Source organism: Rhodnius prolixus, unplaced genomic scaffold (assembly GCF_049639745.1).
Source record: "Rhodnius prolixus isolate KJV_2025 unplaced genomic scaffold, Rpr scaffold_16, whole genome shotgun sequence".
Taxonomy (NCBI): Eukaryota; Metazoa; Arthropoda; class Insecta; order Hemiptera; family Reduviidae; genus Rhodnius; species Rhodnius prolixus.
In genome coordinates this window covers 1,488,931-1,515,492 of record NW_027411616.1, presented here as the reverse complement: position 1 = coordinate 1,515,492, position 26,562 = coordinate 1,488,931, and the positions used below count along the sequence as shown (strand labels likewise).

General features: G+C 33.8%; 1 protein-coding gene across 2 annotated transcripts in view; it reads right to left on the bottom strand.

Moving 5' to 3' along the window:
- Rat1 (5'-3' exoribonuclease 2 Rat1) overlaps positions 1-26,562 on the bottom strand; it is a 139,269-nt gene that overhangs the window by 95,031 nt on the left and 17,676 nt on the right. The window contains exons 12-21 of one of the 2 annotated variants that reach the window (XM_074134345.1): positions 26,212-26,301; positions 25,368-25,524; positions 24,708-24,867; positions 24,580-24,633; positions 21,788-21,856; positions 20,350-20,484; positions 19,713-19,762; positions 10,928-11,219; positions 9,249-9,330; positions 1,448-8,365 (exon numbers count right to left, since the gene is read on the bottom strand). In XM_074134345.1, the coding sequence (XP_073990446.1) occupies positions 8,345-8,365; positions 9,249-9,330; positions 10,928-11,219; positions 19,713-19,762; positions 20,350-20,484; positions 21,788-21,856; positions 24,580-24,633; positions 24,708-24,867; positions 25,368-25,524; positions 26,212-26,301 (1,110 nt within the window). In that variant the 3' untranslated portion in view covers positions 1,448-8,344. Of the gene's footprint in view, positions 1-1,447; positions 8,366-9,248; positions 9,331-10,927; positions 11,220-19,712; positions 19,763-20,349; positions 20,485-21,787; positions 21,857-24,579; positions 24,634-24,707; positions 24,868-25,367; positions 25,525-26,211; positions 26,302-26,562 lie in introns of those variants that run through there. The other variant, XM_074134346.1, reaches the window with a different exon arrangement.

The following is a 26,562-nucleotide window of genomic DNA, read 5'->3' as shown; positions in this document are numbered from 1 at the left end:
AACGAAGAAAATGGAGGATAGGCTATTGGCCTTAGAAATGGATTTCTGGAGAAGAAGCTGTGGGGTCTCCAAGATATGGCACGTGCCCAATCCAGAAATCCGAAGACTTGTTGAAATACAAAAAAACATTTTGTATTTCGTTGAAACACGGAAATTAAAATGGTACGGCCACATGATGCGTATGAGTGGTGAGAGATGGCCTAGGAAGATCAGAGATTTCATTCCTAGTGAGAGGAGAAGGAAAGGCAGGCCTGGGAAAACTTGGATGGAGGGAATAACCGAGTGAATGGCCTCTAGAGGCCTTCGGGAGGGGGAGTGGGAGGACAGGAAATGTTGGACTTTGGGGATATGATTCCTTGGGAATGGTCTTTAACCCCCCCCCCCAAAAAAAACCTTTCGAACTGGGCAGTTTAAATTAATCGTCATCATTTTATATTTACTCAGCCCTAGGCCTTTAAACCATGGTTGTCTGAGTTGTTCAATAAAGTTGTTCTTGCTAATTAGATTCATATTCAGCTGACTATATATTGATCAATTTGTACTTGCAGTTTTTACGCTCGGAAGAGGCAAATTTTGTGTTAACGGTCTGTTATCTTGTTTTTAATAAATCAATTGTTCGACACTTTTTTTTTTTAATGGCAGAACTGCAGCCTTAAGATGAAACTGGCGAAGTTACATCTTAGAATTAGCCTAACAAGTTCTATTGAGGTAAGAGAATTAGCCCTACAAGTCTTACTGAGATAAGAAGACAGAGAGCGCTTTAAGAAGTTGTCCCATTGAAGTAAATATAAGATTGAAGAAAATACTGATTATTGCAGTAGCCAGAAGTGGTGCGTTCACACAAGATTTTGTTTTTATCTTCTCTTTGTTATAAGAGAGCACTGTAAATAAAATGGCAGAGTGTGGAAGTTTGAGGGAGGTGGGGTCCCGTGTGCAGATATCGACCGGCTGGAGTGGCCTGAGATCACCTTTTGTTTGGTCACGTACTTGCAAGTCTGCTTCCCTGTCGCTGGACTTTTCCGCCAACCTTACACATCACACTCACCAACCCCAATTCTTGTTCATGTACCAACCTACTCTGCCTCTACAACCTGTACTATTTCTTTCAAATATACACTTTATTAAAACATTATATTCAATTTTAAAATTAATCTCTAAACTTTATGCCTAGTATACAAACAATCTTGTCAAACGCTCACATATGTTACTTTTTTCCTTTCTGTAGTTCTAACTTTAAAGTTTCTCCCAGCTTAGAATTTATTTTAAATCATACCTGTTCGCTTCATCGTAATGAAACCGTTTTCATCAACAATTTTCGTAATGGCGTTTTTTCCCCATTTTTGAGGCTCTGTTTGTTCTACGTTGTTTAAACTTATAAATGAGGATATGCTCTTTATTTTAAAGAAATTGCTTCTTTGACAGGGAAAGAGGAAAAAATTTTCAAGTGTTATCAAATTATTTTTTTCGTGCAATTTTATTACGATTAACTATACAACCAGTTTGAATACATTTATAAATAAATCAAAATATGGTAATTAATAATAAACAAATAAATGCACAGAGAAATAAAAAAATCTTCCTTTACGGCACTGTTGGCAAAACAACTTGGAGCACGAGCCTTTTGTGCAACTCTAGCTATATCTAGTGAATTTTCTCACGATTCGTTCAATTAATGAGCAGATGATTTCTTAGCGCCTACTATTATTGTAATGCCCAATATTTTAAAGTTTATATAGAAAAACTGAGTTTTGGAAGGCCGCAATATTCATTCACATCAAGCAAAAAGTCGCAGGTCTTTTCTAAAGGCCAAATGAAGTGAAATCCAAAGTAGCTGCCGTATCGTATAACCGTTAGAGGTTGTGGCATGCAGAGGTTTCAAGAAGGAGATGTGGCGTAGCCGAGGATCTAAGTACTTTCCAATCAGCATTACAATGGCCCACTTGCTCTTGCAACATACACCCTCCAACACAATGCGAAATAAAAGCTAGTCGAACCATACCCCGCAGAGCAACTCCCCACCCGCAAAAACACTGAACACCACATTTACTGAAATAACACCTGGCGCACGCCAGTTACTCTGTTAGTATAGAGAACATAAAAGGACAATGAACTGTAATCTGGGTATTTGCTACCTGAATGGCGACAAGTATCTTCGTGCACCAATTATGCCAGTACAAAGAGCCAGCAAGGAAGGCGTTAATAAGAAAAATACACACAAGATAGAAAGTTAACAATTCTTGGTCCAACTGAAGGTAATTACCAATATTTACCTAACTTTAGGTACCTTGTACTTCCAAAACTGGCCTACCGGACATTTAATTGTGGCCAAGAAATAGAATTTGGGAGAAAGAAAATTCACTATTCTTAGTCAAACTGAAGCCACTAATTAACAGAAACACAATGTTTATACATACTGCACAATGCTCCTTAAATCTCTTTTACGTAACCTACGCCTATTTAGACTAGATTACAGCAAGCAGACGCTGACGAAAAGACTATTGACTTTTCAAAATAAACTCATGGTTAACTGAAACAAAAAATAAATAGATAACTCGACATTTAAGCCAATCACACTCCTATGACCAAACTAACAGACAACTCCTTCCTCACCCTTCACATACTGCAATCCACATCTCATTACCACTTTGGCGAACCTACACCTTCAAGAGTGCCATATCAAGATCTTTGAAGAACTCCTCTTAGAATATGTATAAAGCTCGTAGTGAGCTGGCTCATAATTAATTTGTAAATATATATAACAGATCTTGTTTTAAAACAAAAGAAAACCTTCATCTTAATACACTCACAAAATAAAAGCACTACCGAAATGACCATTCGTTAAAACTTTTTCATATAAGACCTTCAAAACACATATTTTTGGGGAAAATGTAATACTCTTCACCAAGAAAGTAATAAATACCAACACGGTACTAATTCAAAGAATAAAAATTCTATAAAAAAGTAGTTTGTAATTAGGTGATATTTTACAGTCTAAAAGATACATAACTACAACTTCTACATTTGTGTAAATGGACAGAGTTAAATGTAAATTTCTTTTCATAGAAAGTTTCAGCTTATTTTATATTACAAAAATAGTTATTTTTACTTAATAAAATTCTTCACTTAACACGCAAAATACAAAGTTACATATTGCAGTGAACAAAATTACACGTAACGTAAACATTTTCATTTAATAAAAAGAACTTTTTTTGATATTTTGGAGATTCAAATTTTGACAGTTTATCTCCATAAAAGCCTAACTATCGACTACACAATTTTTTTTTTTTTTTTTTCAGTTAAATCACTATTTACAATTTACGCAAAATGTTTAGACAATGAAAGAGTATTTTCAAATAAATTATATCCACTTCAAATAATCGGTTAAATTGTGAGCTGCTTTTGTTCTTAACCATAATGGTTTCTTACGATATATTGATAGTTATGTGTGATCTACGTGGGATGAAGGAGATTATGTCTTTGTTCACATACTACCCGAAGATGCTTCAAAAAATTGAATATGGTGGTACAATCGTACCGTAGAAAAACAGACATGTTCAGAGCAACCATTATGTGACGATATTGAAGTCTGGACAGTTACCACGCGTTAAAGATGTATATACTCTATGTGGAATCCTCTTAAGGAGCTTTCTTCAGAATATTTGGAGAGGCCAATGTAGAGGAAGGACAAGTTGGTTGGCTCCTGGGTGAGTTATCTCAAATTCTCGGCTCCCACATTCTCTTCTCGAACTTCCCTAAAGTACCTGGGTGAATTGATTTTCACCTACCACAGTTAGTGGTGGCACGATACATCTATTAAAGATCGCAGGTTAACTACCCCGTGAAATATATATACAGGGTGATCCATTTAAAACGCACCAATCGCTAATAACTTTTTAGGAAAACGGAATTTCGAAAAAACCCATGAAATAAACTATATGTTTTTTTTGGTCTAGTTTTCAAATTTTCCACTCCCGATGCTGTATCTTCATTTTTGGCGGAGTTACGGCCAAAAAACCGATGGGGGTTTCATAAGGACCACTGGTTTTGACAATGATTATGAAAACTACGTAAAAAATTGTGAAAAATGCCGTTAACCCCGTTTCGATATCCCTAATATCTGTCGAGATATTTATGATAAAAGTTACAATTTTATCTATTCGTGATCGGTTTTCGATATTAATTTTCCACCAGAAATACACGTTTTGGGAGGTCCTCAGACTGCAAAAAAAAGGTTATTTGTGACGCAAAGTAAAAAAATAATAAAAAATAGTTTTTTTAAAATAGTCATTCTTATCATTTAAAAAAACAATACTTTTTAAAATAAAATGTAGTCATACGAGGGATTCGAATTGGGGATCTTCCACTTACAAAGCCACGCTCTTGATCATTAGACCAACATCCTGGCAAGATATTCTTACCGTAATCAAGAAGTCTTGCATACGGGGTACATTTAATTGATGTGATGGTTACCTTTATTTGATGATAAAACAAATTTATCCTGATTCTCCCACAACAATTACATTCTCTACATTCTTTAAAATCTTCAATTATTATTATTTTTTTACTTTGCGTCACAAATAACCTTTTTTTTGCAGTCTGAGGACCTCCCAAAACGTGTATTTCTGGTGGAAAATTAATATCGAAAACCGATCACGAATAGATAAAATTGTAACTTTTATCATAAATATCTCGACAAATATTAGGGATATCGAAACGGGGTTAACGGCATTTTTCACAATTTTTTACGTAGTTTTCATAATCATTGTCAAAACCAGTGGTCCTTATGAAACCCCCATCGGGTTTTTGGCCGTAACTCCGCCAAAAATGAAGATACAGCATCGGGAGTGGAAAATTTGAAAACTAGACCAAAAAAACATATAGTTTATTTCATGGGGTTTTTCGAAATTCCGTTTTCCTAAAAGTTATTAGCGATTGGTGCGTTTTAAATGGATCACCCTGTATATCGTCAGTAGTGAACTACATATGTACAACGGGAAATGTAAAAAGATGTAGGATAGGGTGCCGCTTGAACTTACACCTCTACACACTTCCAAGAAAATCGATTCCTTATAATTAAAAAACAATCTGATATGCGTTTGAAACAAAAGAATGGTGGGCAATGAGAGAACTATGTACTGACAAAGTACTGAAGTCAATAGAGGATGTTTCCGGTTGGTGCAAGACGTTAATTTGAGAGTCTACGTTTCGCGATTCCTGGATCTTCCAACGAGCAATTCATCGCAAATTCGTTCCTTATGGACATTCAATGAATTCTAAAGATTGGCATAATGTGATAACAAAAAAATCCAGTATCATACTGTTCTGGCTAATCACTAAGTTCCAGCATAACAGAGTGGTGCGGGGCTAGACTATTTGTCCCCAACTCAGTCAAAACTAATAACCTATAAGAAATAGAAAAAGGTTGATGTTTTAATATGTTAATAAACCCTAATTTTCATTATATGAGACCACCATGTACATGGCGAGAACATATTTCGATATTTTACTTTGATTAAATCAAAAACTTTTGGGAGTGGCAGAGCATTATCATTCCCTGAAGACACTAAATGATGTTAAAACTAAAAAAAAACTGGTTCATTCTGAGATGTAAAATATGGCTACCGTAGCTGGATTTCCACGAACTTCCTTTTATGCCCATCCACTCTCACCTCTTCAAAATCTTGCCATTACCATTCACTTATGTTCGAACGAGTTCTAAGATGATGAGTCTCCAGAAAAAATTATACTTCCTCTTTGTAGCTTATGGATTTATTAAAATTCACTCCAGGAATTTTAAAATATTCCTTAATTTTTGTTAAATAAATAAATTATAATCGGAGTTAAAATTCGACAAAAAAATTATACTAATTTAACTATTTTCAAGTTATTTCCGGCAGGCCTGATTTTCGCCATAATAAAAACACTATTAATTTCATAGAACATCTCGATTTAACAATAAACATTCAGGTATTTTTTTTTAACTTTTGTTTCGAGCTAATTTTTAGTGTACTGTGAGAAGTTATGAATTTTTTTTTCCAAAAATCATTACTTTTTTCCAATAAAAATGTTATTACTCAGAAAGTTTTAGTCCTAATTCGATTCTGATAACACGGTTAGAAAGACAGATAGATTTTCTAAAAATTGACACCATTTTGAAGCATAAGTTATTCTCCAAACCGCCTCAATCTTCCTACGAATACTAGAAAAATAAAAGTAATCGAAATTTTTAAGAAAACTTATTATGCCTTTATGTGATCATTATCAGACAGACCTAGGTGCTGGCACTTTTAATAAAAGTTTCCTTTCCTTGCCAAATGGGCTATCAAACGGTATATCATTTTCCAGGATTTCTTTTATCTTTGTGTGAGAAATTACGTTTGTTTTTGCAAGAAAACGTGTTCACGAGCACTCAACAGTGTTAGTTATCAAGTTGTTCAATACATTGAAAACTCCTTTAGATGGACCAGTAGTCAACTTTTAAAGTAGATTGTCTTAAAATAAAAAAGTCAAAGGTTACAAATTGCCTTTTAAACATTTACTTCTGATCTCACTGAAATACTTGACAAAATGTTAGGAAATATTTTACTATTTAAGTACTATTTTTATAAACAAAAATTCATATAGTTTGTATTTACTCCAAATTACAATTTCACACATAACTGCAAAAAGTTGAAAAAGATAAGAATGTGAAGAAGCCTTAACAACCCTTTGAACCCACTAACAGATAATCCTTATATCGGAATCTGGAATTAACCAATACAACTAGGTAACTTATAAATAAACTTCCCTGTATGTTAGGTTTTTCAAAATTTTCCATTGTACCCTGTTTGAAACTAAACAAATTAACCTTCGATTATAAAAATAGAACTTGTTTGAAATATTTCCTAAGATTTTCTCAAATATTTCAGTGAGATCAGAAGTAAATGTTTAAAAGGTAATTTGTAACCTTTTACTTCCTTATTTTAAGACAATCCACTTTAAAAATTGCCTACTGGTCCATCTAAAAGAGTTTTCAATGAATTAAACAACTTGATAACTAACACTGTTGAGTGCTCGTGAACACGTTTTCTTGTGAAACAAACGTAATTTCTCATACGAAGGTAAAAGGAATCCTGGAAAATGAAATTATAAGGTATTATGGATGCGTTCGGAAAAGTTAAAAAATTACTTTATGAAATATGTAGAATTTATTCACGCTCCAATGATTTTATAAAGATGAGCCAGAATACGAAGTTACATGAAGAATAAAAAGAAAAAAGTTAGAGGTTATCGGCTAAAGGTAAAAGAAGATACATTCAGAAGATTTGGCAACATTAACAGGATGGAAAAAAGAAGGCTTGCCAAAGAAATGTTGTACTGAGTGACCGAGGGAAGAACAACAAGAGGCAAACCCAGGGAAAGGTGGTTAACGAAGGTAAGAGACAACGTCTGCATTGAACTTAAAAAAAGCTATTCAAATAGAATAGTGAGGCAGAAAATTTAAAAGAACTGTTTGGTTAAAGAAAACCTTAGCGGTGAACTAAATCCCATAAGAAAATTATTTTACATCATGGTAATTGTTCGTCGTTGAATATGAATACATAACTGATGATTTATTTATCCAAATACAAAATTGAATTTTCAGCCAAATCATTTTGCTGGAGTCATTCACATTTGTTATGTTTTAAAATTTATTTTATCTAACGTTTGGTTATTTGTAGGTAGAGCTGCAAAATTTATATTTGCTAAAAGCGTTTCACTGCAACCATTGTATTGAGCTTATTGTTTTTATCATAGATATTCGAAGATTTAGTAAAAGAATTTTATAAGAAAATGTATCATTGCTTGCAAGAGAAAAGAATTTCGAAACTTCTGACCTCTACAGAGGTCGCGATAATTGGAATCATAACCTCCACAAATTAAAATATTAGATTTCAAGGAATGTTTTGCCATGTGTAATTGTGAAAGCACTTTTCCGAATGAAATATTTACTCATACTATCTTGCAGCAAATCTTCTGTGAGACAGAAGGCGCATGTCATTTATTACACTAATTACAAAAATAACTTGATTTTTTCAGTAATTGAGTAACTCACAAATTTTTAATCGCATCCCTTTGTTTTTATTACACAATTTCATCTTAACAATAAAATATTTTTTTTTATTTTTCTTTGATATAAATTTGATTATATATTGTTACAAACAGAACAAAAAAAACCACAAAATTCTGTCAAAAAAGTCTAAGCAAAAAATGCGACATTTGATATTAAACATAAAACAAAAAATTAAAAAGTTGAACATTCGTGCATTTAGTACGGAAGAAAATTTTTTAGATAAAAATTCGTTTAAAAAGTAACATTAGGAACTTAATTACTTCTTCTTGTGCCCTGAAATTAAAAAAGTTAATATTAGCACAGAATTATTATTATTATGGTAATTATTGTTTTAATTGTAAATATTATTATTGGAATTATTATTATTATTATTATTATTACTGTAATTTTATTACTATTATTATAATTGTAATTATTATTATGTTTTATTATACGAGTATAAGGCGCGTCAACATCTCAGGTATTGACACCCGGAGCTATTTTCAGTGCACTGCCTACCCCCGGGCAGCGTTCTCTCGCTGCAGACAATACTGTCCATCACCGGACAGTGAGCTGTTGTAAGAAGCTCCTAGGAAGAGAAAATCTAAGGGTCAGCAGCTGGATCCGGACCCGGGACCTCCGCGTGGGAATCCAATACGCTAACCACATTGCTAATACCTTCCCTATTATTGTATTTATTATTATTATTATTATTATTACTCAGTGTAGATAGATTTTTTAAAAATTTATCTTTTACATCATGTACTAATAAAGTACAGACATATAAACATTGCTAGTCAAGGCTATTCTGTCCTATGACTTTGATAAAGTTAATAAGATTAAAAAAGAAGCCGGAGGAAGCTCTCTTGAGAAAGACAAAAAAGATGTTTTAGAAACATAATTTATACATTCAACATGTTCTCTTTATAAATATTAATGAGCACAAAATAATTATCAGGGCGGACATTATAAGGAAAAGACACATCTGATTCTGTACTTTTATGAATACCTAATGAATAAACAAATAATTTTGCAGGATGTTTGGTAGTTTAATTTACTCTGTCGCAAAGCCGGAGGCAAGACAGGATATTTTTTGATGTTGTATGAAGAGTGTTGCCTTCGAGCAAGGGTGGCACTGACTTCCAATAACTATTAATAGAGTATTTTTTACACTTACCCTCCACACACCATTCTCCTGTCTTCCACTTTGCTTGGCGAAAAATCTGGACTTGGGCTGATTATCCCGCCTTTGTGGAGAGCTATGAAAATTATAGAAATAAAAAAAGAATTGTTTACCTACGTATGTTTTAAATACTTTATTTACTCTTCGAATAAAAGAATTAATGCAGAGCGTTGGAAATCACCGATGAAGTTGAAAGTTACAAAAAATAAATGAGATTTAGAGACTGAGTTGTTCTCATTTTCCTCTAAATGGTATTGCTTTTTGAGTAGTTATTTATTCACTCCTTCCATCAATTACGTTTGTTTATAACCATCAAACCGATGTTTAAAAATATCACAATAATATGTAGTTAAATTTTACAAGAATTAGTATTTTTTAACAAGAAAGAAAGAGTATTTTTCAGGATGTAAGCTGTCAAATTTAAACTCCAAATATCAATGTCTCTGAAAACTAGAAAATGTTTCCCCGAAAATATCAAGCATTCTAACAGAATTCTTTGCAAGGCCTACACCAGCACGACTAAATAGATCAATGTGAACACACAAAGTACTTCCCTGTTTAATTATATTTCTGAATCTGAGAGAGGCTCTAAAAAAAGTTTGAGGAGCTCAGTTTTTCTACCTCAAACAACCGGGTCTATCAGTCACACAAAATCTTGTCACTAACACAGTTCACAGAGTGCTGTTTCTACTGGATCTACTGATCTACTGTTTTGAAGTGTTCAACTCACTCGTGTTTTACACGAAATAGTTAAGAGTTGAAGTCGTTGAATTCAATAAAATTGGCAATATGTCAAAACTATTTAATTTTTTTGTGTAATTTGTTGCACATATCTTTACTTGCGGTGATAATAACTGAAAACAAATACAGTAATTATTTGAATCATTCAAGCGAGTTTAGTCATAAAAAGTTATATATTCTGATAAGATTTTAGTTATGTCTGAAAGTTGACAATATTCCGCTCTTCAAGTTAAAACAGTAATCTGATAGGGAATTGAAATGAAGAAAAGTTCAAAGGAAGCTTTGAACCTAAATTTAACAGATGCCAAAAAACAGATAAAGAAGGTATTGGTAAATATATAATAAAGCTGCAGAGATATGAGAAAGGTGGTAAGATGTCTATGGGCAAACTGATAGCTTCTTGTAGTGTTCTCTAGTCTCAAAAATTATACTGCAAGCGAGAATATAAAGAAATTTAAACTCGAATATAGGATTGATGAAAATGTGATTAGTTCCGAATTAAGATAAACACATTAGACAGTACAAAAACTGAAAGAACAGAAGTCACACCTTACATAGGAAGTTACCATAGGAAGTTTAAAGATTAAGTGCAAATTTGCATTTATGCAAAATGTACAAATGCTGAATCTGTATTTAACTTATAGAAAAAGGATCGTAGTACCTAATGAATCCCGACTACATGGTTCTTGGTCCTCCACCACCAAATAAATGAAACTTAGGCTTTTATACTAATTAGAAAAACCACTTCTCTATAATTTGGAAGAAATACATTTTAAAAAAAATCAGTCGCATTTTTTGTTTTTTAAATTTACCACTGTAAGGCAGTGAGTAGGCAATAAGTAATATAATCCCCCAAATAATCCTAAAATCTCAGTTCAGGGTGTCATAGATTTAACATTTCAAAATGAAATGATTGTAAATTGTATACTTACGTCCGAGGATATGTAGGATTGCTGTATTGGCTAGATTGACTGAAACCAGATGAACTACCTGCCACACCAAATAGATCAGTATTCTTTTTAGAGTTTCTATTTCCATCGTTGTCATAATAGTTAAGTTGGCTTGTCCTTTCAATACGTGCCGCCTGCTGATACTGCATCAACTTTCCCATTTGAGAATTATTAGTTCTTGAAGTGTGGTGATCCCCTCTACCATGAAACATTTGTCCACGATTCATAAACGAATTGCCACGATTACCTTGGTTCCTCCAACAGCCTTCTGCACCTTATACATCAAACATTCAAAATTAACTATTATTATATTTAAACTCTGTTTTGGTATTGAAAAATCGTTACTGATGGTTGCCGAACATTTGCCATATGTGTCTTCTTCTGTGGCGCTAAAACGATGGGTTTGCTAAGTTTTCACCCTGTTGAGGTTAAACCAGTTGACCATTCCATATTTAACTGATTTGTGCCAGATGCAGTCTTGTATGATTTACACAACAATAACAAGTTCTGAAAATGCCTTTTTTCATCCATTTTCGGCACCGGTTTTCTCTAAATCTATTTAGTCTACGTTATTACAAAAAATAACACTTATAAACGCCCTTTACCTTAAGGGAAATTTCCAAATTTGATTTTTTATGGGAAAAAGAGAAAAAATTGTCAAAGTTACACTATTTCGTGTAGTTTTTGACGAACCTTTAAAGAAGTGTCCTACCGGACAGTTTTAATATATCAGTACCTCGGAGGTATACAACACTAAGCCCATTTTTTTCAAAATTTCTTTTTTTAATGTTTCAAATACAAAAATTTTTTTTATTACCCAACCATCTGTTAACATTCATCTGTGTTATTTATTATCCACCAAAGATTTAAACAAAGTAATTCCCTCATGGGTTTATAAGTAAGAAAAAACCGCGAAAAAATCTTTCATTTGCTCTCCTGTAAAAAATTAAAAATTTGACAGTGTTGTATACCTCCATGGTACTGATATATGTACATATGATATAACTAGTCCAGACTAAATTGATTGATGGTCTAATCAAAATGAAGTCGTGGTATAACAATTAGTGGTTTAGAGTTTCGATAGAAAAGAACTGCTGCTTGTTCACACATAAAAGAAGCCGGATTATTTAAAGTCAGGTAAATCTGGGAGCCAATCTTTTCTGGTTAATAATAATTTAAGTTTCTAGGCACGTGTACCTAGACAATAAATTAAATTGGATTTGTCACATTAATAACTTAATTCAAAAACACAGGAACCCATAAATATACTGAGACTGGTAACTCACTTTTCTTGAGGGATAGATCCAAATATAGCTTTACTTTTCTACAGATCATCCATAAGGTCAATCGTTGATTAAGGAAGCATCTATTACAAGCCATCTTCCCGAACCAATCTTCATTTGTTACGATGGATAAGATATTGCCCAGCAATGCAGATTTTACCATTTTAAAGTGTTCCCCCAACTCACTAGGAAAACAACAAGAAGAGTAGCGAGCCGGCAATAGGAGATATGCATTCATCGCCACCTCTTCAATACCACCTACATTTATTGACAAAATGGCAAAAGAAAGAATGAAAAACAGGTGAAGAAACTCGGTTAATCGGAAGTACGATTTTATAGAATCGATTTCTCAGTATGTTTAGAATTACTTTTTTATCTTTTTTAATTTATTTTATTTTATTTTTTTGGTAAAATTAAAAATATGCACATTGTATACGAGGTGAGGCTATTAAATAACGAGACTGATGCTGCTACAGAAGAACTATGCATGTACCAAATCCTAACGACCGACAGCTGTGCAGCGTAAAGTTTTCTTTTCGATTTCAGCGTCTCACGTGTTTGTAGAGAAATCTGTCTGACCGGAACCGTCTTTCGTGTAAGAGGTGTTAGTTTCGTTTTGCCGAAAACATGATACTACACATGTAGTAGAGCAACGAATTGTCGTGAAATTTCACATGATACTTGGTAAAACCGCTACTGAAACTTATCTTTTATTAAAAGAAGTTTATGACGATGAATATTAATCACGTGCGCGAGTTTTTGAGAGGTTATAGCGTTTCCAAGATGGCCGAGAAGACGTCGGAGATGATGACCGCCCAGGTCGCCCTTCCACATCCAAAACAGTGAAAATATCGATTATAATTAATCAACATTACTACCGTGAGGTGCTTGCTTAACTCTGTGAAAGAGTAAGGAAAAACGGCCCGATTTGTGAAAGAACACGTCATGGGTTCTCCATCAAGACAATGCGCCGTTTTACACTGCATTGTCTGTCAAGACGTTTCTAGGCAAGTACAACATCCCAGTTTTAGGCCATCCGCCTTATTCGCCTGATCTGACCCCATATGACTTTTGTCTGTTCCCTAAAGTCCAGTCTGTATTAAAAGGAACACGATTTCAGTCCTTTGAAGCTGTGAAAGAAAAAGCGGCATGCGTCATGCAGGAGCTCACAGAAAAAGACTTCCAGCACTGTTTCGAACAATGGTAAATTCGCATGGAGCGTTTTAGGGATAAGGTAGGGGTGTATATTGAACGTGATAATAACTAAATATGTATAAATTTAAAATAAAATGTTTTACAGCAATAGTCTCGTTATTTAATAGCCACACCTCGTATGTTTAAAAACCAAACGTTTTTATTTGAAACGTCTGTTTCGGAAATCTGAGGTTGGATTTAAGAAGATAGCGGAGCAACTGTTTGGGGTGAGTGCACGATCCAAGTAGAAACTAGTAATCAAGATACAAGTTGCGAAAACAAGATTATTAAAACTGTCCAGTAGGACAGCTGTATAAGGTTTCAATCGTCAAAAACTGCAAGAAAAAGCGTAACGTTGTAATCCGTAACCGGATCTATCCAGAGCGTCTAATGTTGTCTTAAAAAAAAAAGTAAAGTAATTGCCTATTTTTTCAGGCGGGCTTAACATCCAACAACCAAGGTGTCGTGGTCGGAGGCGACTAGCAAACATACTTACTGTAAATTTCTTTTATTAACCATTAAATAAAATCCAAGGCCTAAGTCCGGGAATCATAAATCTTTCGCCTTCTAGTGTGGTCTTTATTCGTCCAATAATTGGATGCGTCACACATCTGCATCAGATAGGGATGCTGCATGAGTGATCATGAACCAATGACCATGGACCATATTTACCAGATGACCAGCATTTAATTTTTCTTCGGGAACTATTACATAGGAAAAACGGCTGCGTGTTCATTATATTTATATCAAATAGTTTGTAAAAAAAGTAACTGAGTTAAAATGTTCTAACGAGCAATGAAAGTCTAATAAAAAAGCCTTGAGACTTGTGCTGAAATCGAAGGACATATCATATTAGGGGCAAAAGACCGTTGCTACTATTTTAGAGGGGGGAATCATTAAAAAAAAAGACCGTAACCGCAGTGAACTCTAAGAGGCTCATGGGGAAAAAATCTAATTGTTCCCGGGACTTGCCGCTTCCGCGTTCACTGCTCCACTAATGAGCTAATAATTCCTTCTCTAAATTATTTTTTAAATTAGCTCTAAATATAAGGTGACTTCCTTCCTTATCTCTTTATAAGGAAGGGCTATCATCAATGTCTTCACGCAAATGCGTTTCTTTGATTTTATATATATATATATATATATATATTTATTCATTGACATGAAGACAAGCTTTTGCAGATTGTCAGTATGCATACCTCATCCAACATAGACTACAACTATGTTCCCAAGTGTGTGTGAATGTTTGGTGGAGGGCGGCAATGTTTCCATGGCAACGGTTACTATGGCGTTGTGGACAGATCTCGAGTGGCTACACCCTGCCGAGCCACCGTACCTGGGTCAAGAGCTCTTGATGCAACCCCTGCCAGTTCAATTGCCAGCACCGCCAGCTAACCCACCAGTCCCTTCAAGGCCATTCATAACAGTTAAATAAAACAATACAAAGTGGGTTGACAGCTGATGCCTTGCTTGCAAACTCAATGTAACTTTCTCGGCCGTGTGACGACATTATAAATCTGGCAAAAATCGCACATAACTTTCTCTTACTGCAACTAAATTTACTCAATAGACAAATTTTCATTGAACTAAATCTTAAATTGAACACCATATAAATATATGTATGTTATGTGGTGTCGATTGTAGATGAATGTATCTGGCTGAGGTATTATTGGGTCACACAGGCAGATAGCCAGAAATCAAACAAATTGAACTCTATTTCTTTCTCAAAATAAATAAATAAAATCCCCGGAAGATAGTTTCGAATAAAATTGAAGCCCTTATATCTGCGCAGGTAGTAACTGAAATTTGGAGAAAGTCGATGCATCCATTTTCGAGGAAATCCCATAAAACTTAAAAATCTATTCTGTAAAATCTCTAAATGTTTAAATCTGTAAAATGTCTAAATTAATTTTGAAGGCACAGAGAGGTTTGGAAGCGTTGACTGCCAGTTTAAGGCGACTATCTACGGTACACTAACGGTGCAAAGACTTAGGAAAGGAGTGGATAAGGAGTGTATGTACTAATCCCATGAGTGACCACACGGAAAATTTCGGTAGGCGGTAATGTTTCAGAGTTGTACTGCACACACGTTTGTGCTGCTGAGTTCATAATACCGGGAGGGATTCATTCTAGGGTCACCAAGACTCGGATAGCCAAGCATACTTACAGGTTTTAGGTCCTATGAAATTTGATCAAGGACATGCTTAGGAATCCAGACGAGCGTTGGTAGCAAGGGCAAGATCTTTTTCGAATGGATGCGAGATTATTGGGGATAAAGCAGCCATAAGGCGGTAATGGGACGGCGTTTAGTACCGGAGGTGCCTTCAAGATAGTTTTCACTGCACCCGCTCTTTTGTGACACAGCACAGTGCCTCGCTAGTACCTCAAAGGAATGGTGGTAGTGAACACTTCCGGTGAACTGATATCCAACTCGAAATTTCAGCAACATATTTGTCGCACATGAATATTATACGCATTAGAACTTTCTAATATACTAAATCGACACATAAAAGGAGAGTGCCGGAAGAAGTGCCTATCGCTAAAATTTACTGAGGCATCACTAACTACAACATGGCCGGGTGGCCATTCGGATATCATCGGCCTCTTAACTGGCCCCTTAGATTGAATAATAAAAAGCAGCGATCGCATAAGCCAAGCAGAGGCTGCTACCGGTAGGTTCTGTCAGGAAGTTACTTGAAATTATTCAAGTGGTGCAACAATGTACTAAAAGTTCATCTTACATAATAATAATACTTTCAAAATTCCTAGCAAAATGTTACAAATAAAAGTGATAAAATGACACTTCAGAACTACCTTAAGAAGGACTTTAGACAAACAATATTTCTAATACGAACTATAGAAACTATAGTCATACACGAGTGCAATGAGCATACAAAGATTTGTTTTTAAATAATTTTTGTATATTTTAAATATGTTTAATTTGCCATAAATACAATAGTGTTGAGTACGAATATAGAATGGCTTTGCTTAAAGGCGAGAAAAAGGTGAGCTGTCCTTATGTGCTTTGTAAATGAAAGATTAAGGAGGAAGAGTGAAGGTTACCAAATGACGCTGTGCGACAAGTGTATCCTAATGAGTGCCAGATAGCACCGGGACGTGCTCAAGTGTTGCCTCACAAACCAGCACAGGATACGCTAGCTAACTCTGCTATTCGTCAGGTCTTCCTCGGGACCCCAATCATTTTTCCTTCTGAAGTCAAAATTTCTGTTTCCAAATAAGCAAACTAGCTAGACTCTGTATTATTGCAAGAATGATTATAAAAACTGGGATATGTAAAAATTAAAAACCTAAAAACCATAGCCATTAATGATCCAACAATGGACATTAGCGAAGTAACAGTACGGTGAGCTAGATTTTTCATTTTGTGTCAAAAAAAATCAATTATGAACGTAGTCCTGAGATACATACTTTCATATTTTAACTAGCAAGGTTTGTTAATAAAATATTCTTGTAATAACTGTGTTTGTATTACAGAATGCCGGCGGAGTTTTCCTAAGCCCAGAAAGTATCGGATTTAATAAGGTTTAAGGAAATCGCAGAAACGCAGAAGTGAAAAAAATCTATTCGGTAACAGAGCACTTCTGCTAAGCTGATTTTCTCCCATAATTTACATTCGTGTCAGAATTGGCGGCTGAAGCAAATATATAATTTCAATTCACTAGATTTTCGTTTATAAGTTATATTGATCACACACATATACTCGTAGACCTAAAAACTTAAAACTGATATTTCCACAAATCTGACGTGAACACAGGATTGTTTCTGTCAATACAAATTACGTATTTCCTAGAAGCTTGTACATAGCTGTGCACAGTTTAAAGTCATTGGAATCATTTTTTAAAAACAGTCAGTATAATATAAAAATTCTTATCAGTAAAGAGGCTGGTTTGACCAACTGATTTTCTTCAAATTATAAATTTAGATTACATATTAATAGAAAGAGGATTTACACCACTCCTACTAATTCAGTCAACTACAGTTCGCACAGTCCACTCAACGGATTCATTTCTACATTCTTCTATAATGTAATTCTGCCGAAGACTTGAGAATCACGGAACTGATCAAGAAACTCAAGGAACCAACACATTCCATGCCGATGACATCTCCTGATCTCAAAGCCTCATGTTATGCCCCTTCTCGTTGTATGGTTTAGCGAATGCCCCGCAAAGCTTTAAAGCACAGAGTTTAGAGAGACTCGCTAACTCCATACCTAATAAATGGTAGCACCTATGGAAATAGGATCTTTGATCGAGATCAAAGAAATCCCAACAGCATACTCGTAAAATTCATTAATGTCTAGAGTCTCTGAATACTACTGGTTCTGAAATGTGATCCCAAGGTGTCAACAAAATTACATAACAGAACAGTGGCGACATCTAAAGACTATAAAATCGTTAAATCGAACGATCTAAGGTGTCATCCGACGGGACATCGGCTGAAACAGTAGTTATGCTGAGCGAACATTCCCAGATAGCAGAAAGACACACTCACACAGAGAGAAAAATCTGAAAAACACTTTTTCAGACACAGGGAATCTCAAAATTTCTGGAGAAAACACGAACTCGAAAATCTGCACTAAAACAAAATTTCCCAGACCCTCCCACCTCACATCACTTAATTCAGCTATAATTTTCGAAGTTGTAACTTGAAATTTTTTTTTAAACTTCGACTATCAAAAAATTTAATTTTTCGCTGACTTTATCCTCTCAGTCCGCCGCGTCAGCAAGTCTAGTGTGAGAAAGAAACCTATGTAAGGTAAAATTCTTACCACCAAACTGATAAAACAAACTCTGATAATGGGCGAAAATCTGAAACTGGTCAGGAATACAAAAAATATGTGTACTTCGACGAATAAGTAATTCATAAGAGCTAACCAAATTTCATTTTTCTGCCCTGAAAATGTCTTATAACGAATTTTCCTGGAATTTATTCTAATAAAATCGCATAAAATCAATCATATGTACTATGTATCGTACATATGTAGTTTAGAAAAAATCGAAGAAGCCACTTTGCAAAAAGTTCCAGCAATGTGATAATTCCATTCAGTAAAGTAGAATTTCCAGAAGTGGAATTTTCTTTAAATTCTTTAATTTTCTTTATCAAGTAAAAGAAAGTAAAAATAGCATATTTAAGCTAACGACAACCATGAATTAACAGATTCACAGCTCATAAAATTAACTGAATGTATCCATTGACAAATTCTTATTAAGTTCTCTTGGATTAAGGGATCGAATACGCCACCCTTCGAGGTAGATCTTATCTTTTAAAATGCTATAACTCAATTTAAATTAGAAACTATTAATACAATTACACTAATGCCGCAGAATAAAGCACATGAAATGAAATTGTGATATATAAAGCATCAGGGTTCCTACATAGTAAATATCAGTTATTACTTAGATTTAATTATACCGTTTTGCTTCCGAAAGTTATATTTTCTTAAAGTTCGAGTTGAGCCACAAACCAAATGTGCAAACTAGGTAATTTCAGTAAAAAGTATTTTGTAGACTCTGTATCAGTTTCATATGAATGTATAAGTAAACAAAAAATTACTAGACCATTCCTAATCATTACATTAAACTTGCACAGAAGCGAAAAAAGTGTAATAAAAGTATAAAAACGTATTTAAAATAAAGTAATAGTATTTTTTTACACAAAGAGTAAACCATGTTATTGTTAGCTGAAAATATGGGTAAATGAAAAATGGTAAAATGAAAATTTTGAGTAAATCTCCTTAATAAAAACTTTATGTTTAGAAAGTTAAGAATAAGTACTTCCCTTCTAAGGTATTTATGAGTCGAAACCCCCGAAAGCCATCTCTACATTATATTTCAATTCGAATTCATGAAAATCAGTTCCGCGTTTAGGCGCTACGTTGTTTTTAAAAAAGGTAACAAGAAGAACTAAAACAAAAACATTTTCTAAAAATGCCGTTTTTGCTGATTTTTGGCAAGTTTTCTCTCGAAATCTAATTAATCTAAGTTTACTACATTTGTTTTGATCATTAGCCCACTTTATTTGAGGAAGGTACTGAACGTGAAACTGGAGAGCAGTAATTTTTATTCCAATCCCTAATAATGTGTTTTAGAAAGATCCAACGATAGCAGAAAGAATATCTTAGAACAATCAGCATCGGCATTATTATATTGAACACCATAACAAATTCGTAAAAGCGGATTTAAAAAAAAAAAAAGAAAAGAAAAAAGAAGATCCTCTTCTAATTAAAAAAATATATATCAATAAACTACTATATAAAGTATTGCACTTACCATTTCCAGAGTTGCCAAGACGAATACAGAATTCCCTGGGCAATGTGTGACTGAAATGGAGTACAAATTCCACATAAATTTATGCCAGAAAACCACTTAACTTTGTGGAAAATACTGCGGTTTAACAAAAGTTTGTACGTTTTCACCTGATAATTCACAAATGTTTTGTTTACCTATTGAGCTTACTCCTCGATATGTAAGTCATTACTACCTAAATCATGAACACACCTACTGCGATCTTCAGCGTTCACCAGTAGCATGTGGAAGCAAGTCTAGTATGCTTCTAGATGTCCAATAGATTATGCTTCCCTTTCTTCCCCACTTATTTATGGCTTGGTCGTAATCAGTATAATCTCACCCTGTGTCGAGAGTCGCAGAGAGGGCTTGTTGCTGAGAGACAGAGCTTTAGGCTTTAAATGCTTCCATGAGTCATGCATGCACAGTTGGTAAGGGAAAATTGGCACAAAAGAATTCGCCTAAAACTTGTATATGAATGTAAATTATGTATAAGCAGAAACTGAAAGTAAAAGGTGTTCTTAAAAAGAAACGTTTTGTAATTATGGTAAATGGTTTAGAATAATAGGAAAAAACGCACACTTTTATTACACCTAGTAACACAAATGGCAATTCTCATTACCTTAACATCCGGTGTCCTGCGGCTGACAAAGACGCCTCATCTATCCTTGGTGCCATGCCCAGCAGTGGCCTGTAACGATTATGTTGATTATTCTGACCTTGGCCTGAGGAGTCCCCTCTAACTTTCGGTGGGTCCCTGTTGAAATTAGTGAACTTTTTTGCCTGTTGTCGTACAACAATGTTACCATTATTCAAACATAAGTAAGAGACTAAAATACATCTTATGTTACAGAAAGAAAAGGTCTAGTAATTACTTTGATTAACTAGTGAATTTTAGTCCCATACTTAACACTCTAACTAGCCGCTATTACACGGGTTATATTTTGTATACATGGAACTAAATTCTAATTAATTAGGGGGTATTATTACAACAACTATATTTTTTGCTATAGGTGCTAGTTATGATAAGAAGTTAAAACTTTCCTATAAAACTACTGTTTTGAATTTCAAATTATCGTGATAATAAATACAGTATTTCACCAGCACTACTACCTTTTCATATACATTTTGTTAAATGCCTGTAAGTTAAATTCAGTGAATGAAGTTGCAGTAAAAATTTAATACTTTACTTGAGCAACGCGAGTGGGAAAAAACACTACTTTACTGCTTATCAAAAAACCCTATTTTACTGTTTGAACTTACAAAACAATGAAATTAAAATTATATATTAGGGATAGTAAAGATTCGATCTTCCAACTCATTAAATCCCTACACTCACAGGCATTTTTCAGCGCATATAATCCAAATTCTAAAGATGGTAGAAGGGAAGGCCTCTCTAACAGACGAAGAAAATGGTAACTCGGATTCCTAAAATGGGCTAAATTATTTTTTTTTCGTACATTAATATCATTGTAAATTGGTCATTGTAGTATTAGTACATAGATTGTGTGCATCCTTCAAGTGATAAGTATGAGTTTGTGTGATAATAAGCTGTGGGTATGTTAAACCCTAATAACTGCACAAATTAACTATCTCTACGCGCCCTACGTGAATTGGTTAAATTTTAGGCAGGGAATAAAGTAAAAGTAACGCAAAGTAGAATAAAACAAAGTAAAAGTAAAGCAATGTAAGCTCCTATTTTTTCAGGCGAGACTTAACGTCAAACTACCAAATTAGATATCTAGACGGGATACGAAAGCTTATACGGTTTACATTTTTCCAACCAATTAAAAGTAGGTAACAATAAGGTCTTTGAAAAATTTGTAGGCTCAATGAGCAATACGCTGTTTTGAAAAGCTACCATCCAATTTTAACAATTTTTGTTTCAACGCTTTGACTTTGCTAAGTGGTTACGTATGTTTTTATTTAACTTATTATTTGTATTCCACTTTATCTTCTAACTTACGATGTAAATAAAATTAGTTTGATTTTATAGTATTTCTTGACAAAAAGAATCATGACCAACACCCATTTAAAATCAAACAAAAATTTAGGCTTACCTCGAGCCTGGCAATCTATGAGCCAAGAACTTATGGTCCTCTGGGTATTCAGGGTCGAAATAAGATACACTGCAATGAAGAAAGAAATCATAATAGATAATAATCACACATTAAATTACTCGACGTCAGACACTGAATCTGCAAGGAAATATCAAACAAAGCAAACAATGTGCTGTGAAATACGACTTCCTCCAACTCAAAATTCTCAAGTTGTAACTTACAAAAATTTTTTTCAAACGAAGAATATTTACTACATATTATTAGGCGTAATATACAGGTTCAGTAGAATAAAATGGTACTTTAAAAGAAAAGATGATGTCCCACGATCCCACAAAAAAAAAAAAAATCAATGTTTTTGGAAAAGAAGGAAGGCTAATTTCTTCCAACTCTGACTATAACATCTTATTCAGCTCTAAAAAGGAACTTATCTCTGAAGTGACACTTCAGAGGGAAGCATGCTCCTCGGTAACCCACAAAAACTAAATTTCATGGGTAATAAATTCCGAACAAAAATTTATAGTCTTCTGTCAAGCGATTTCTATAAAAAAATAAAAATCAGATAAGTAGTTTACAAACGGAAAATACCCCAGGAAATTCACAATTCTGGACAATAAATGTTCTTCAAACTTGGCATGTAAACACATTTAATTCTGGTTAATATTATATACGAGAAAAGAATAAAAAATGGAATAAAAAATTTCTTTAAAAGAAAGTTGAACCACACCAATTTTCAGACCATCATCTAAGTGGATTTTTGTGGAAAAATATTTCAAACAAAACTAATAAGCATACAGAGGAGTTAGTCAAACAATAAAAACAATAATCGTAGAAGCTGTTTTTGCTTAAAAGAAAAAAAAATCAAGTAATATTCTGTTGAGATTAATATATTTTTCAAACGTGAAATTTCAGAAATGTTTTAAATGTTCTTTGAAATATACATAAGTGGCGGTATAGTCAATCGTTCTGTAAAGGCACCCTAGAGGAGCTTATATATGGCAATTTTCTAAAATTACCCAAAAAATCAATTATCCTGAGAAAACATTTCTAATAAAAATGATGCACTTTAAGACCATCTGCATCGCCAGGGCAGGTTATTGCTGGAAGTTTAGCCACGCTTTTAATAGGCTGTCGTTATTGACTAGATTACCTTCAGTAATCCCTTTAGAGCTCCCAGTACATGTTTTATCAAAATTTCATAGAAAAAATCCATCCTTTATTTTCTTTTTTTCTTTTTAATACCCATTTTATTTTAGCAGTAATCTTCCCTCAATCGTAGAAAAATTGTATTAAATACACTTTCAGTAATTACAAACAAATACTAACACCGTGCAACTTGTTCAACAAGAGAAATGAGAGATAAGGAAATTATGAAAATACACACACATTCATATATATGCATATATGTATACATTATATGTATAAAAGAACCTCCGTCTTACGGACACTCTACATAGCGACCGCGGACATAGATTTTGGGGAACGGATATGTTTCACCACCCACCAACGACCACCTTATTACTAAAAGTTCGTTTGACGCGGTGATAAAAATTATCCCCTCTCAAGTTTTTGTTTTTGTTTTTTCAAAAGTTTCCTATATAAGCTCATACATCTTGTACCATTTTAATCCTTTTTCAATATTACTTTGAACGAACAATATTTTTTTCGATAAAGTGCGTCTGTCCATTAAGTTTAGCAAAAATTTACCGTTCATTAAGTAATAAAAAAAGTTAAATGTGGATAAAAAATGCAATGTAAATTTATATTGCTATTTGTTTTTATGATTTTTTTGATGATAATTATCAGAGAAATGTTTAAATAAAATATTATTTTTTAGTATGATGATAATTTTACCATAAATGATTATTTTTATGAAATGTGATGATTATTATAAAAATGGTTATAATAATTATTAAATAAGTCAATAATATGTAGTTTTTTGATACATTTTTTGGATAATTAAGAAAAATTTGATGCATATCATATAGCTAAATAATTATGCAATTATGCACGTTCTTAAATCTATTAATAATAAACAATTTTTAAATAGCTGTTTGGAAAAAAAACCTATATTTTTTCATTTCGAAACTTGCCTACCACCTTCTAACGACCACCTCCAAACAGCGGCCTTTTGCTTTCCCCCGCCAGTGTCCGTTACTGAGAGGTTCGACGGTATATATAGTCTACATTTATATATAATGTACGATATATATATGAATATGTATATATGCGCTTATGCATGTGCCCCTAGAGACAGAGTGAACTGAACGACGACCATTCAGTTAAGGAAGCCGCAACTACGCCACGTTGGCAAGCATACACATTAACTTGGTCCTTTGAAATTGGCGTCCTCTTTACTTAATAAAATCTTTTTTTAAAAACGCTCATTTAAATAATTCTTATAAATGTTTCCCAAACGTCCCAACTGTTTGTATATGGCGATAGTCTTCCCGGAAAATAAATGAATAGAATAGATCAGGGAAGGGATGAGCTGAGTGGTTGGCGAATATTAGATTCTAACGCGAAAATCTAGCTGCTGGCCCTTAGATTTTTCTCTCCCTGGGAGCTTCTTACAGCTCACTGACCAATGATGTCGTCTGTAACCAGAGAACAATGTCCGGAGGTTGGCTGTGCACTGACAAAAGCTCCGGGCATCAATAAACTCAAATGTTGACGTCTTAAAAACAAAAAATTGGTCTTTCACTGAAAGCACAGTAAGAGATCTACATAAAATATATGCTTAAGCATACCTTTAAAGGATAAACAAGATTAAGATACAAGGCTAATACACTCACCACAATACACTGTGACTAAGAGGAACTAATTCCGGAAGTGGTGCAACTAATTTGCTGAAATCATATACATGAAATATTAGAAACAACATTTTCGGACTTAATCTAATTTTCCTTTTGTACCAGCTTACCTATTTCGAGTTTCTTTTCCCAATACGATTTGTCCACATACACCTTTGGATCGAAGATCTGCTTTTATTGGATTATTCTCGTGTTGTTCTTTGATGAATGTGTAACAATCCGCGCCTATACAAACGTACAGGCGATCCCACCCAAGTTTGTTTCTCTTCTCTAGAAAAAGAAAACAATTAGATTTCTAACTGCTCAATGGTGACAATTTTGAAAAAATTATATTTATTAAAGTGGGAACAGTTGAACTAGCCATACTTAAGGAGAGAGAGGTTCTACACCTCATTTGAGGAGAGGGGTCAATGGTTCAATTCTCAACAGCTTTAGAGAAAACTACAGTTTTAAAATTTTGTAATGCTTCACGTCTTTTTTTTCCATGGGAATGGCTTCACCTATTACCACCTAACTATTACCACCTATACTTCGACTTATGCTAGAAGAACGAGACGGCAGCCTATAAAGGCAGATGTTTGCGTAATTTTTAAAATTTTTGTCAGCAAAAAGATAAAAAACAAAAAATAGCCTTAAAAAATTATATTAACAGTAGTTAGTTAGTTAGTTAGTAATCGCCTATTTTTTCAGGCGGGGCTTAACGTCCAACTACCATTTACTATATATTAACAGTATATATATATATTTTTTTAAATAAATTTTTTTCTCACCTTCTTCTTCTGTTAGCTTATGGTAAACTGGTTCCAGACCTTTACGAAGTCTTGCTTCATCTACAAATGGAAGCAAGGCCACACCTTGCCAAGAATATTTCTTTCCATTCGCGTCAACAGTGAAATCAGTCGGATAGAAGTCTAATATTGGAGACAACTTAAAAATAAATAAAACCAATTAATAAAATTCACAAGAACTATATTTTTATTCTGTTCTGTTTAACAAACCTACTCTCAAGATTTTTTTTTGGTCATTCATAATGCAAAAAAACTTGTTTAGACTTGCTGAAACATATCTGGATCTTTACCTCTTTGTCTACTGTTTTTCTTGGAGAAGGCCAGAAGAGATTTACTCATGGCACTTTTGTGCTTTCTGAGATGGATGTTTGAGCTGCCGAACCTATGAGACAGCGTACTGAGGTATGTTATAAACATGTCAGAATTAAAGATTTGAAGCAAGGACGTATGAAAACATCTTAAATATTATTTAGCATTGCTAAACTAAATTTTCAACCAACTTTTTTTGTGTTTACTAATTTGGGAATATATTCTAGATATCGTTGATTTTAACCGTCATAGCACGCATACTTATTTACTGACCGGTAATCCTGACCGGTTTCGAACTATCCTCCATCATCAGAGGTTGACTAATCAGTCAGGTGTAGTGAATTAGGTTTCAGTTTGTTACTGACTCACACTACACTCGTAGTGGGATACAAAATCAGCGACATTATTCCACAAGCAATACGGACCTAACCACATTTCTAGCTATTCTAGATACTTTGAAAATTCTTGGTAAGCATATGATATAACTGCCTAGGTAGTTTTGGGTAAGTAAACTTACAGGATCGGTCATTAGTTGGGCCCATGCTGCAGGGACGAGAGAAGCCGATGCTGCCGGGAATACGCTCATTAGCTGTTCCAAGGGTGAAAACTAAAAAATAATTCATTACTAATAACAGAGAGTTTGCTTTAAATAAATTTGATATAGTTGACATAAAGATTTTCAATCACAAAATTACAATATTATTAACAAATACTATAAAAACTATTATAAATTGTTTTAATTAATAAATAAAAAACTTAATTTTAAAAGAAATTACAACTTCTTTTAAAGACTTTTCAACACTTTTTCCTAGGCACATTTTCACAACTTTAATAGTGAAACGAAAAATTTCTAATACTATACTTTAGT